Below are 14,746 nucleotides of genomic sequence, written 5' to 3' on the forward strand. Positions count from 1 at the left end.
TCTCAATTCTCCTTCCGCTTTGTCCAATGTATCACACATTGCAGCCAGGATGAGAATATTTTAGTCTATAAACACCAGATCTGTGTGTGACGGGAATTTTATCTTTGGTGTTGACTAGAGATTTAGATAAATTAATCGAAGTTCTGAAACAAACACGCAACCGCTCATCGGAGTCCCTCGACAAACTCTTGGCAACCTGATCGGATATGTTTCCAAAATATGATATGCTTCTGTAGATGCCATCGGTTTTGTATATATGTGGCTTATTTAAATGTTTGTAAAGATGTCTAAAATAAAGTGAATTTATAATCTTGTTAGGATAACCGTTGTTCCGAGCAATTTGAAAAAATGTATTGAGTTCCTCTTTAAAATGTTTTTGAGAAAGAGGGATATTAAAAAGATGGTGGAGAAGTGAATTAAATGCGGAAAGCTTTTAATTAACTGGAGGGTTTGAAAAAAAGGATATAACGTTATCCGTAGCAGTTAGTTTTTCTAAAAATTTCAAATTCGAGTTTTATGTTGTTTGTTCTTTTAATTAAGAGGTCTAAAAAAGGTAGATTGCCTGATTGTTACTGTTCGAGAGTGAAATGAAAAGGATTGATAGAGTTTAGAAATGCCTGAAATTCCAGTAAGTCATCCGTGGAACCAGTGAAAACTGTAAATATGTCATCGAAGTACCTAGACTAACTTCTTATATGTTTTTTACAAATCTCGCAATTTGAGATTTCTCTTTCAAGAAAAAACATAAACACTTCTGTCAGAAAAGGTGACAAGTTGGAATCCATGGCAAGACCAGCCTTTTGACAATATAATTTATTATCAACTTGAAAGAAGTTTTGCTTCATTACATTGTCGATAAGAAAACAAATATCTAATATGATATGAGTAGGTAGACTGCTTTGTGAAAAGAGGAGTTCTCGGGTGTATAATAAACAATCTTCTGGTGGGATGCTTGGAAATAGGTTAGAAACATCGAGGGAAACAAGAAATGAGTGAGGGGGCATTTCTGTTTTTATTACATTTTTGGTAAGTTCATATGAGTTTTTTATTGAGAGTGGGTTAGAGAAATGGTGAGTTGAGGGAGGATAGACGTTAACCAGGAGGAAAGTTTTGAGGCGGGAAAATCAATATAGGAAACTACGGGTCTCACAGGATAGTTTTGTTTATGTATTTTAGGTAGACAATAAAGAAGTGGAGTAACCGGATTCATTGGGAGGAGTTTGTAGGGTGAAATAGAAAAATGATCGAAGGTAGCTGTACAGCTTTTAAATAATTGTTTGAGGTGAAGAATAAATCTAAAAGTAGGATTGTAAGGCAGAATCTCAAAATCATTACTGTTAAGAAAGTCACTTACTTTTTTGTAATATCCAGTTCTGGGCATAAGTACGATGCAGTTACCCTTATCAACTTTTGTTAGAATAAGGTCATTTTTGTTAATTTTAACTTTAATATCATTGAGTTTGTTTATGAGTTGACCTGGGGCGTTTTTAACTTTTTTTAATTCATAAAATATTACTTTTATTTAAGGTGATTTGTTATTTTATGAAGCTGGGGTATTTGACTAAGGCAACTGTATTTTTATAAGGTCTTAATAAATATTAACAAAGTGGTTTTACAATCAGTAAAACAAAAAAACATTCACAAATATCTGCCTCCCTCTGGTCAATCGTATTTAAATTCTTTGGATTATTACTTGTGGAAACATATAGAGAAGTTAGTGTATGCAGGGAAACCATCCAACCATATTGAGAAAGCTATCAGCCACATCACTAAAAAGGCTAGACTAAGCTTACAATATGAAGATGGAACAATTATTGAAAAAAGTTATTTTTACAGTAGTTTAAGTTTTTTTTGTTAAATAAATTTGTTTCTCGTCAATATTGTAGATTTTGGTACAATAACCCAAATAAATTTAATTTTTTTTTTCAAAATCATATTTTCAAATTAAATCGTTTTTTTTCATCGACATCATAACAATGTATAGGAATTGTTAATAAAAACTACAATGCTAATAAAAAATAGTATCAAAATTGGAAAGTAAATAAATTTAACTAAATTTAGTCAATAAATCTACAGTTGAAGGACTCTGTCAACGAGTAAAAAGGACAGTCAGCTAACATGATCCTAAGAGCTTTTTTAAAAGGTGGAAAAATCTTAGCTCTCTTTATTCTATAAGCAAGATGATTAAAAATTTTAAGAGATGTAATATCCGAACCATTATGTTTCCGCGACAACCGGGTAAAAGAGATGTATAATTTATCTGCATTTCGAGTCTTATAAAAACTAAGAGCTTCAGATCTCATGTGGTTGGAAAGATTTTTATGTACTTGACATGCGCACTCTTATGCGTTAATTATAGTTAGGTTAGTTATATTTTCTTTTTTAAAAGTGCCACGTCAAGTTTCTCTAAAGGAAAGTCTAAACATCGTACGTACAATTCGCTTTTGATTTACTAGCACTCTTCCAATACTGAAGGAATTATCCCAAGCTAATATCTATTAGCTGGGGGTAACTAAATATCTATTTTGGTAAGAAAGCTTTTGCAAACTCATGTTCATGGGACGTTTTCGACTATAATTTACCTAAAGAACATTTAGTGAAGTTTCGTCCCTTATCTTGCAGGACTTATTAATTTGGGGTAAGTAGATTAAGGTTTCTACAAGTTCATTATGCATATGTGAAAACTATGACCTTTACTGTGACTCTTTGTCTCTCGAAAGGGTCATTAAGACCAAAAAGTGAAATTTACCGAATAAGAGGAATTAACGCATTAGAGAATTTAACGTATTACAAGCGACACTTTACATCGTTTTAGTATCTTCTGGTTTATTTTACTAACTAGAATTTAAAACAAAAATAGATAACAAGACAAATAAACTATTATTTATTTATTTGTTTTAAAATAATTACCAGTTAAAGACCATTTAAAATTACTAGTAAAACGCAGAAGTAAGAACCAAATTTTGCAGATAGTAAACACTTCTCAGGTAGTAAAAATACACTTTTATATCCAATTACGTCAAATAATAATGTAAAATTATAATTTTACTTTTTTACTGCGAAGTTTCGTAAGCATATGATTGCAAGTACAGTACTGGCCATAATAGTTGGAACTTTTGAAAATTTATTATATTTTGTGTGCCTTTTAATTAGCATTTTATTTTCTTTTATAAAGTTGTTGTACACGAAAAACTAGTGTTAATTAATTTAAATGTTGACAAAAATTCAGCACCAGTAGCAGTTCGGAATAAAAATTTTAAAAAAGCTGGACAAAATACTTGGAACTAAATGATTTTTATTCAAAAACGACATAAAACATAACTCATTGAAACCATAATATTATAATTAATATTTGGTATGGTAACCCTTAGCATTAATTACTGCCTGCATTCTTCTGGGCATTGATTCAATCAAATTTTCAATTATTTTTCTGTCAATGTAAGTCCAGGCTTCAACAAGCTATGAAATAGTTCATCAGCATTTTTGACTGTTCCAGATGCCCGAATTTTGCGATCCAGATGTTCTCATCAATCGGGTTTAAGTCTGGACTCTGGGCCGGCCACTTTAAAACTGTGATCTTTTCTTGGTCCGACCATTCTTTTACCAATTTTGACGAATGTTTTGGATCGTGATCATACTGGAATATAAAATTTACTGGCATAGACTCAAATGTGTAAGGCTCCATTATATTTCGCAAAATATCTCGATACATAAATCGATCCATTTTCCCCACAATTTTATGTATTTGCCCAGTACCATACCAAGAAAAGCATCCCCATACTATAACATTACCACCTCCATGTTTAACCGTAGGTCGGATAAACTTTTTCTTGAGTCTTTCACCTTTCGGTCGTCTTACATGAAGTATTCCATTACTGGAAAACAGATTAAACTTAGATTCGTCACTGAATAGCACTTTTTTCCAATCTTGTACAGTCCAGTTAAGATGATCCATTGCAAATTGTAGACGTAATTTGACATTTTTCTTCCGCAGCAAAGGTTTTTTAGCAGGTCTGTAGCTGTTAAGTCCACCAGAACATAATCGCCTTCTTACCGTTCTTGCAAAAATATTGGAAGGCTCACCTTCATTTAATTTTTGTAAAATTTTGGAGGATGACAAAAATGGGTCATTCTGGGAAATATTTAAAATTCGCCTATCTACACAGGCAGTCGTGGCTTTAGGTCTTCCAGTGCTTTTACCTGGTACCACATTTCCAAATATACGATATTTCTTAATTATCCGTGACACGGTGTTCTTCGGAACGTTTAGTTTTGAGCAATATTACTCTGTCTAACACCCTGATTGTAAAAATCTAAAATTCTTTGGCGAATGTCGCTGGAATAGGCCTTGCCTTTTCCCATAGTAACACAAAATAAAATAAATAAAAAGAACCCACTTGCACACTAGTGTGTCAAAGACTGCCTGTAAAATACATCTTTTATAAAAAGTTCCAAGCATTTTGTCCAGCACAAAAATTTAAAGTATTTCTTATTGTCTGAAACAAGATAAGGTTGAAATTCTGGTATGCTTTTCTGTTTACTTATAAATATATTTATTGATTAGATGTACAAAAATAAAATATAAATTTAAAACATTGGAAAAATTTGTATAAGGATGTTTGTGATACCAATCTCCAGCAACAAGATACCAGTTGCTAAGTGAAAGTAGTAGTCCTATATCTTAGATAAATATTAGAGATCCTTCTTTTTATTACAAAAGGCTTAAGGAGTGATTTTTTTCTTTCCAGGAGGGAGTGTAAATTTTTAAAAACATGCCTTGCTTGAAATTAAAACTTACTAAGTATTTGAATCATCATTTAAATAACAAGTTTCAATTAACTACAAAAAATACAAAGCATTAAATAATTTAAGCTTATACATAAATGAACATATGTACAAAAAACAAAAGCTGATAATTTGTGTACGCAATTATTAATTCATTATAAAGTAAACACTTAAAAATTCGCTCCCGTAATCACTTTGTTATAAAATGGGTGTTGATTTGTTAAAGCTTTTTTGTTTAAGTTGTTTCTATACTATTTAGTTGCTGACATAGATATATATTTTTTTAAATAGATAAACGAACATATTAATATTAATTTAATTGTAGTTTTGTCTAGTCAATGAATAAAGTTTCAGAAATATTTTGCCGATTAAAGAAAAAATAGACCTGTTCCAAAAAAATGCGTTAAAATACCCGAAGAAACAAAGAAACTTGGTCAAATAACATATAATATTATGTTTTGACGCAATAATACCTACTTTACTAATAAAGACCCTCTTACTGGATTACCTAAGTGAGACAATGTTATTGCCTCGTTGCACTTGACTCCCCAAGATTGACCATTTCGCACACTAATCTGGATTATTGATTCCGCCGTCTCGTAATTATCTAAGTGTCTTAAGATCCGAAACCTAATAGTAGTACTAAATCTCTTGCGCCCAACCATTTATTTTATTATCCCGTTTTAATAGAACGGCTATTTAATTAGGCCACAGTAAATTTTTAGCACTCTATAAACCGTTTATTAAAATTATAGCCTGCCTAAACTTAGTGGAGTATTTAAAATTGACTATTTAAATACTTTATTAGCTTAGTTAGGCATTAAAAAATAATAGTTTAATAAAATAGTTTTATTTGTTTATTTGGTAAAGGTAATAAATAAAAAAATAAATTAATATAATATCATTGCTTTAAATCAATAGCTAAAACAACACAACATAGAACAGCATTTTCTTGAGTTTACAATATCTAGCATTATCCTATGATAACTATATAGGTTTATTAAAAGTTAGCTGACTTTAAACTGGCGAACAAAAAGTAGGTCAGCCTCTCTTATCCAATGTATTAAGTTAGAACTGAAGTTGCTTAATGTGGACAGCCATTTCTTATTTCTTGTCGCATTGTATGCAAATAGCTAAAAAGTTTTAGTCACATACATATAAGAAAATTTTAAGAATCCCATGCTATTTAAGGTATAGTAACATCCTCTAAGTTTTTTAAAGTAGGATAAAAAGTTGTCCAAAAATAATTAAACTTGATCTATGTCGTTTTGGAAAAGTATTTCTGAAAGGATTTGTTTTTTTTTCCGGTTTCGATAAATTTTATTTTCGCCGGATCCCTTTGAGCATTATTTATTGCAAAAGCCCGGGAGCGATAACTGCGAAACACCGAAAAACACGGCAACACGGTCGTCCCTATGGGACTGCCAGCCCAGTAGCCCAGTCTGAAATATTCAAAAGACAAAACAAACTTAAAAGAAGGGTAGTAAAGCTTTCTTAAAGTATTATAAACTTGATTTTCAGTTTTATTTATTAGAGTTTGAGCCTTAAATTTCCATTTTAAACTAGCAACCCTAGAGCTGCTTCATTTTTATGTTTCTGCATCTTCAATTAAATTTTTTAATATTTAATAGTCTTTGACTACGTTACGGCTTAGTTATTATGCTAAAATGTATCACTTAGGTATGCTTAAACAAATAATATTAAACAATTGAAGGCTTTCTAGCAAAAACCACAAATGTCAAATTTCTCCACTTTTGAGTTATTGGCAACATTATATCAACAAATTTTTCTAGTGTGTTACGTGATAAATATTTCGATCAAAAATATCCCTTGTCAGTCTTATTTATACATATAAATAGCCTGGCCAAGCGTTAGTCTGGTAAGAACCAACGGTTACTGTCAAAAATGTCAAATGACGTTACGAAAAAATAAGACTATAGATATTAGGGTGGATCGTTTTTATACTTTTTCTTTAGCTTTGACAGACCTTTAGTTTAAAAACTTGCCATTGGGTAAAATAATCTCGTGCAAATTAAAAAAAAAAAAATCATTAGCGTTTGCACCCCCCGTTATCCCCCCAAAAATACAAAAAAAAATATAAAAAGAAAATAATTTGCTTGTGCTATAAAATAATGCAATATAGTCCTCTTATTACGCAAAAAAAAATTATTAAATTGTAGACATAGTTAAGACCCCGCCAGCTCTTAAACTTAAAAAAATCAAGCATTTTTCAACTTTTCCACTTACGAGCAGCTCTTTGCCTATTTTGTATATAAACAGATACAAAATAATTCAAAACTCACCACGGGGAGGTGGCTCCCATCGAGTTCCATCTCTGCCCATACATCCACCCAACCATATGAGCAATTTCTAATATATTCTGTCAACACTTTTAATTTAGGCGGGGGATTTCTTACTGCAATGTAAGCCCGCAAGATACGATTTGCTGTTGTTAGCCATCTTGCGTGAGATAACTTGCCAGGAGATTTATTCGCTAAATTAGATGGACAGTCTCCAGTAGATATGGCAGTGCAAATCTCGTATAAATATTTTTGATCGCTACTTAATTCTTTTAAATTTACCTCAGGCAAATTAACTTTGATTGTTTCGTAGCACACGATAGGTAATCGCTCACATGTTTCGATAAGTTTGCCGATAGAACCCGAGAATGATAATGGTCCTGTGGTATTTCCGTCCAGATGTCGAACCAAATGTCGCAATGGCAACACGTTTGCATGTAGTTGACATATTAGCCATTGCAAAGATCGTTTAAGATGTAATTCCAACAAATGTATTACACCACCGTGAGGCCCAGTGTTAATGACAGTACCATCGCCGCCAACCGCAACTAACTCGCTAACTATACTTCATTTTCGGTTAAATATTTTAGAATCGTTGAAGCTATGGTCTTTGCAGTACCGTTTTCAGGTGTTACGTGTCCTATATAGTCGCTACCTGGTTCCTTTAATAACACTATATATTCTTCGACAATGATTTTCCTAGATGACGATTCACCCTGTTTTTTAATGTGAAGAGTTCTATCTTTGCGTCCATCAAAATAGAGAGCTTAAAGACTAGTACCATCTTTTATTATATTTTTTTGTAAATCAAGTAGTTGCCTTTTTCTTTGTCGATCTAATTTGGCCTTGTCTATTACATAAGATTGATCAGTTTTGGATATCAATCCAACATCTTCCAGAACTGCACTGGCGACCATTGCTCCTTTTCTACTTGATAATCCAGCTCGGTCTATTGCTTTTGCTAATGCAGGAAAGTCGAGGGTTATGCCCGTAGAAGTTGACGGCTCTAGTTCCAAGTCTGAATCACAGTCTGGTTCGCTATGCACTGATATATCTGATAAATTGCCTTGTTCAATTTTTTTTTTCTGATACATTACGCGAAATGTTTTGTTGACTTTTGTCCTCCGAAATATTACGCGAGAGGTCCCTGCTTTTTCTTTTTTGTTTTTGCTTCAAAATTTTACTTGTTTTGGCATCTACTTGCCCTATAGACATTAATCGTGTAGTTCTCTGGTCGTTTAGGAAAGCTTGTTCCATTTTTGGAACTTTGTATGACTTCTCACAAATACACAAGTTAAAATCGGTACATTTGCACTTTGAAATATCAAAGGGTTTAGTATTAGCCTCATCACGAAATTTTTGAAGGGAGGGGCCGTTCCGTACAAATTTACCTGGCGGGGAAGCTTAACGTTGTTTAAATTAAATAAAAATTTTTGTGAGCGTGTTTGAAGCTATTTTTAGTTGTTTGAAGCAGCAGTCTTTAATATTATAATTTTTTTTTAGATTTCGGGCGGGGGAGTAAAAAACTAAAATTAAGAAAAAGTAAAAAATTGGACCATTTGGCAACTTTTCTACTAGAGGCATAAAAAACCTAGAGAACCGACCCACCCTAATAGACATACTATATAACTATAAGTTAAGACCATCCTTAAATGGGATGTTTTAATATTGCGGTCAATCGGTTATTTGTTAACATGTGTATTCTGTGGCGCTGTGTTGTATACCTGGACGTTTTAAAACTTCATTATTATTTTGAATGGAATTTAAACAAAACCTACTTGCGGTTTTATAATTCCTAAAAAGTGTTGTGCCTAATTTTGACTACAATTATGTATTATTATGGTCACTATATTTTTGTATATTTTGACAAATATATATATTATTATAAATATATATATTTTGATGTCCGGTCCATTCTATTATGTCAGTCTGTACGAACTGTATGTTTTGTTTGTTTATACAATCCGTTTTCGATTTTTTTTTATTTGTCAGCTGTCAACCGCTATAACTTTTCTTCTAAGCAGGGCTACTAGCGGTTAAATCGATGACGTTATTTGACGTCTCTAGGTAAATACGAAATGTCGTTTATATGAAGCGGTCTTTACTTTTGGTTTCAACTACTCCTCTCTTGGACAGGCTAAAACTATGGATCGTTCAGTAAAAACCGTCCTTGTCTCGACTTTTGTTGCTTTTGCTGGAAATTAATGATTAGTTGCAGTTTTTAAAAATAAACTCGAAAGTTTTTATCATATTCCTACAAAAGACTCACAAGATTCACATCTATCTGACCTTATTACATTACAAGCAGTAAAGCAAAGAAGGCCCCAAAAATCTGCCAGACATAACGTGCTTGTTGATTATTCTGACTCAGACGAAGACGTCACCTTACCCAATTATTGAAGTTTTTATGCTTTTAAAGTTCGAATAAAGCAAACTGATGATTGTTTTAGAGAAGCGCCCATATGTAAGAAGGCTTTTATATAGGAAAATCTAAGTAAAACACCCTATTACAGGCGCGGACATGACAATAGGCCCAATGCTTTACCTTGTGAATTGCAAAATTTGGTTGAAGATCACATTAAATAATTTTAACCCCGACAATGTCACTATTCACTGAGGTAAAACCCAAATCGTTACCATCTCCCTGAAACCCTGAGTGTTCGGGCATTGCAGAGATCATTTTTAAAAGATCATCATGTTAATGTCACCTATAAAGCTTAATGGACAGTTTTTTTTTTATAAAAACTTTAATATAAAATTTGAAATGCCAAAAACTGATACATGATCAATTTCCGACCTTCTTATTAAAGAAAATCTGCAGCAGAAAATGAGAAATCAAGAGCTCCCCTATTAGCAAAAAAGGAACTTCATTTAAGAAAAGCCATCATTTTATGATTTGCAGAAAAAATGGCAAGAAAAGGCTAGAAATGGAGAGGCAATTGTTATTTGTTAGACTTAGGCAAAAGTAACTTTATCACATATTAGAGTCACCTTAGCATTCTAATGCCGTTAGTTTTGGTATTACGTTTTTCGCGTCCATCATTTTAAAGATGATAGTGTAACCTATGATGAAACAATTGCAAAAAAAGATCAAAATCTAGTTACTTTACTAATATTTGATTATTTTACAAAAATGCTTAACGTCAGTTCTCGAAACTTGGTACTAATAAGTGATAGTTACCCGGAAAAAAATTAAAATTATGTTATAATGCATTTTTTGTATTTATTAGTCCACTGTTTAAAGTTGTTTAATAATAATACCTATATATTTTCTATACGTGGCCATTCTTTCCTACCTAACAATCACGAGTTTTCAGTTATTTCTAAACGGAAAGCGGCTGACATAGCAGAAACTCCCGAACATTGGCATACTTTCATATAGACTTGCACGAGCAATCCGTCTTTATTTAATCTGATTAAGGTAAAACAAAAAGACTTTTTTAACATAAAATTATCCACAGATTTTTTTTTTCTTAAGAACCCTCAGCCTCCAATTGACGCGATTGAATGCGACAGTTATAGTGCACCTTGGAACCAATCCTTGCTTTGAAGTAAAATACCTCTATCGAATGAACTTTTTCTATTATATCGAGAAACTTTAGCCATTAATCCATTAAAAATAAAAGAACTACAGACTATCAGCAAGGTACTAAGTAAAAGAGAACATATGAATTAAGTGATATCCATCGCGCAGATAACAGCAGTGGATGTATCAAGTAAAAAACATTTTATGCACGTGTTCTTTGTGTTCTTGCAAAAACGGCACTTGTCAAACAAAAATCTAATTTATGTTGTTAGAACACCTTTAATTTTACTTCAACATGCATTGTTTTATTATGTATTTTTATTTACAAATCATTCAGAAGCCATCTTCATTATTTGTTAAAAATAAATAACATTTAAGAAGGTTTTTTTTTAATTTTCTGTAAAAAGCTAATTTTTGACAAATGCGGTCTAAAAACCATTCAATGTTGGGACTGGTTTACCCTTTACTAAAATATTAATATTCAAATTGATATTGAAAGCGAATTCGTTTAAATAAAATACATTTCTAGATCGATCTAGATAAATTTCTAAATTTCTAGATAGAGTTTTTACTTTTCGACTTACCAAGGGCGTATCCATCTTTTGTCCATTGAACTGCTCCAGCCAAATTAGCTACCTCGCACTCTAACATAGCTTCTCCCCCTTCTTGTACTTTTACATCATGGGGTTGTACTCTAAAATACTGTTGTGCTCCTAGCGTGACGGAGATTACAGATAAAAGATGAACTGCAAAAAAAAATTATATTAAAACGTTGTTGAATTCGGCAATTCGAAACTATATAATAATATAAAAAAATTGTTGTCGTCTATTAACTGTCGCAAATTTCTAAAACCTAATAAAGTTGTTTACTCCTTTAAATGAAAATCGGGGAAAGAACGGACTTGCTAAATATTTTCATTAAAATTAATTACACAAGTCTAGTTTACAATTCATCCCCTGCCTTTCTGATTACATTATCTTTCTCGGCTTGTTTCACTTTTCTATATCGTAGCTCTTGCTGCTTTCTTAAACACTAATTATGTAGCAAAATTAAACGTTGCTGATCGGCATCAAACAAAGTCTCTACCCCCAATTTACCCGCGTAAAATTAATTAAAATTAACGCCACGTTTACTCTTATCTTAAACTCGCGAATCTAGTAAAATTTTCAGCTGTTGTGTGAATTTAATTTTTTTGATTTCACTTAAATGTTTTTACAAAAACATAACTTTAATTTTAAGTTACCGTTTGAAAATAGCAACAAAACAAAGTAAGCAACAAAATAGTAACATCGAAGCAAAAAATAAGTTGAAAGAATTTCTTACTTTAACAAAGTTAGCAATGTCAATTTTTATTTTAATAATTAATAAAATATAATTTCTATAAAAGCCATGTTTAAAAAATATTTTCTAATGCTTTACACTTCTAGTACGCAAAAAAAACACTTCTCTTTTTGTATATATATATATATATATATGATAAATTAGGCGGGACAGTACCTGATTAAAAAACAACGGAGCCTATTTGTAATGTTTATTTATATTTAAACTATTTATTCGTAATACCCAATTTTATAATTTTATAAAGAAAAAATTATAAAACTAAACAATTTTCAAGTGGACAAAATAAAATTGACAAATTCAAAGCTTACTAAAATAAAAATCAGTATAGAAAATTTAAAGGGTTTTATTCAATAATGCGTTGCATAGCCTCTATTTCTTCTCACTTCCACCAACCTTTTGGGCAGTGACCTAATTAAAATGTCAATAAAGGATGTGTCAATGGATATCCAGCGACGATCAATGTAATCCTAAATGTTTTCGATTGGATTTAGGTCCGGTGACTGTGACGGCCATTTGATAACATTAATTTTTTCTTGGGTCAACCATTGCTTAACGGCCTTGGATGCGTATTTCGGAACGTTATCATGTTGAAAGTAGTGGTTGAGTGGCATAACTTCATCAGCGTAAGGTACCATAATATCCTGCAGTATGTCTTTATACATGAACCGATCCATCGTGCCTTCTATCAAGTGTAGTAGACCCATCCCATAGCCCGAAAAACACCCCCACACCATCAAGGAACCACCTCCATGCTTGACTGTGGACACCGTATATTTGGGATTATACCTTTGGTTCACAGGATGCCTAACATATATTTTGCCATCCGAATTAATCAAATTGAATTTTGATTCATCACTAAAAATAACCTTTTTCCATTCGGAGACTGTCCAGTGACTATGTTCTCGAGCAAAGCTCAATCGTGCTTAAACTTAGCAGTGGTTTCTTTGCAGGGCGTCTTGTTTTTAAATCACTATATTGAAGTCTCCTTCTAATGGTATGACAACTAACTGAACCCACACCTTCTTCTTCCAAATGCAGCTTGATTTCTTTTGAAGTTGCGAATGGGTTAAGTTTTGCTTTTTTCAAAATTAATTTGTCAACATGACTAGTGGTCTTCTTTGGTCGGCCAGTGTTTTTTTAGAGGAACAACACTTCCACGAAGATTAACATTTTTTATTATTTGACTTACTGTTGCCCTTAAAAGAGAAAATTTTCGAGCAATATCCGCCTGTTTAACCCCTTTCCGGTAATCGTAGATTATTCGCATCTTAATATCGATCGATAAAGTTATACCACGTGGCATTGTGAATATTTTTCAAAACTAATAGTAAGGACAGACAAATCAATAGAAGCCAACTCATAAAACTCAGAGACTAAAAATATGTTGTTTGTCAATCCAATTTTGGCCACCTAGCAATCAAACAAAATTATTGGAATTTGATAAAAAAAATATTAAGAAAAAGTGCAAGCAATAAAAATCTATGGAATTTGTTTCTTCAAACTATGTTATGTATATATATACATAACATATATATATAGACATAACATACATAACATAAATATACATATATATATATTTATATATGGCGACGACAGAGTAACACATATATCAATCGTGTCCCCTACTATTAATTCTTTTTTATAGTAACATAGGTCTTATTAAAGAGTGTTCTAAAGAGGCAGCTTGTTGCTACTTCATCCTATAGAAAATTCGACCAAATAATCTATAAGTTTCCGACACTTAAGAAATAAAAACAACAGTTACTCAGAGGCGCCTACTGTGGAAGAATTAAAAGAGGGAAAAAAGGCATGTCTAGAGTAACAATACGACATCGGTTAAGATCTAAAAGTGTTCGATTTCTTACGGTCTAAAAACAAAGGTATAAAAAAAATCTAAGTCAGTGGGAATAGACGGTGTGAGTTCATATCTTCTAAAACATTGTTGTCCATATTTATTACCCTTATATATATTTAATTATTGTATTAAAGAATCCATTTTTATTGAATGTTGGAAAAAGACTTTACTCCTACCTCCAAATATTCTGCCCCAAGGAAATCAATGATCTCAGTGATGTACAAAATTTTAGAAAAAATAATAGATTCCCAGCTGATAAAACATACGGAAATTAATAACTTACTTTCTAAAACTCAATCGGAATTCAGAAAATTTTATGGCTGCTTGCTCGTAATTCCAACTAACTTTCTTCAATAAGTGAAAACAATTTGTTTTAGAGATCAAGTCATAAAAAACTAAGATTTCAGTCTTTATGTTGTCGGAGCGATAGGCATCAACTACTGTTATAGAGCATACATGCGTTCCAGCCCTAGATACTATCATCACAAAAAAATGAAGCATATCTTCTAATGCTAGCTAACAATACGGTAGTAATGTGTAAAACTTATTTTATTATAATATTATATTCTTTTTATTTTCAATTTTAATATACATGTTTGTCTTTTAAATTAAATTCTTAATCAATATTTAATCTATGTCAATAGATGTTATATTCAATAAATAACTCAATAAAGCTCTCTAATAATTGGTCCAGAGAGTATACAAAAAAGATTAATAAGTGAGGCAGTTAGAAAGTAACGTTTGAAAGAAGTGTGTGAAAGAGGTGTTAGGGGTCGCATGAGGATACTGAGTCTCATAGTGGTGAATATGAGAGAAATAAATGATCTTTAGAAATATGGTCATTATGAGTAAGTTTGTACAGATCTGTTTTATATTACACACTTTTGGTGCCCGCACATGAAGCTCTTTTATATTGCACACTTTTAGTGCCCGCACAT

The 14,746-nt window shown here is 31.9% G+C and overlaps 1 protein-coding gene across 2 annotated transcripts in view; it reads right to left on the reverse strand.

Annotated features, from left to right (window-relative positions):
• The window catches only part of LOC126740126 (nephrin), a 357,279-nt gene that overhangs the window by 201,981 nt on the left and 140,552 nt on the right, over window positions 1–14,746 (reverse strand). For both annotated transcript variants that reach the window (XM_050446042.1, XM_050446043.1), the window contains exon 2: window positions 11,196–11,357. In XM_050446042.1, the coding sequence (XP_050301999.1) occupies window positions 11,196–11,357 (162 nt within the window). The remainder of the gene's footprint in view (window positions 1–11,195; window positions 11,358–14,746) is intronic.

Source organism: Anthonomus grandis, chromosome 9, assembly GCF_022605725.1.
Source record: "Anthonomus grandis grandis chromosome 9, icAntGran1.3, whole genome shotgun sequence".
In the NCBI taxonomy this organism is placed as follows: domain Eukaryota; kingdom Metazoa; phylum Arthropoda; class Insecta; order Coleoptera; family Curculionidae; genus Anthonomus; species Anthonomus grandis.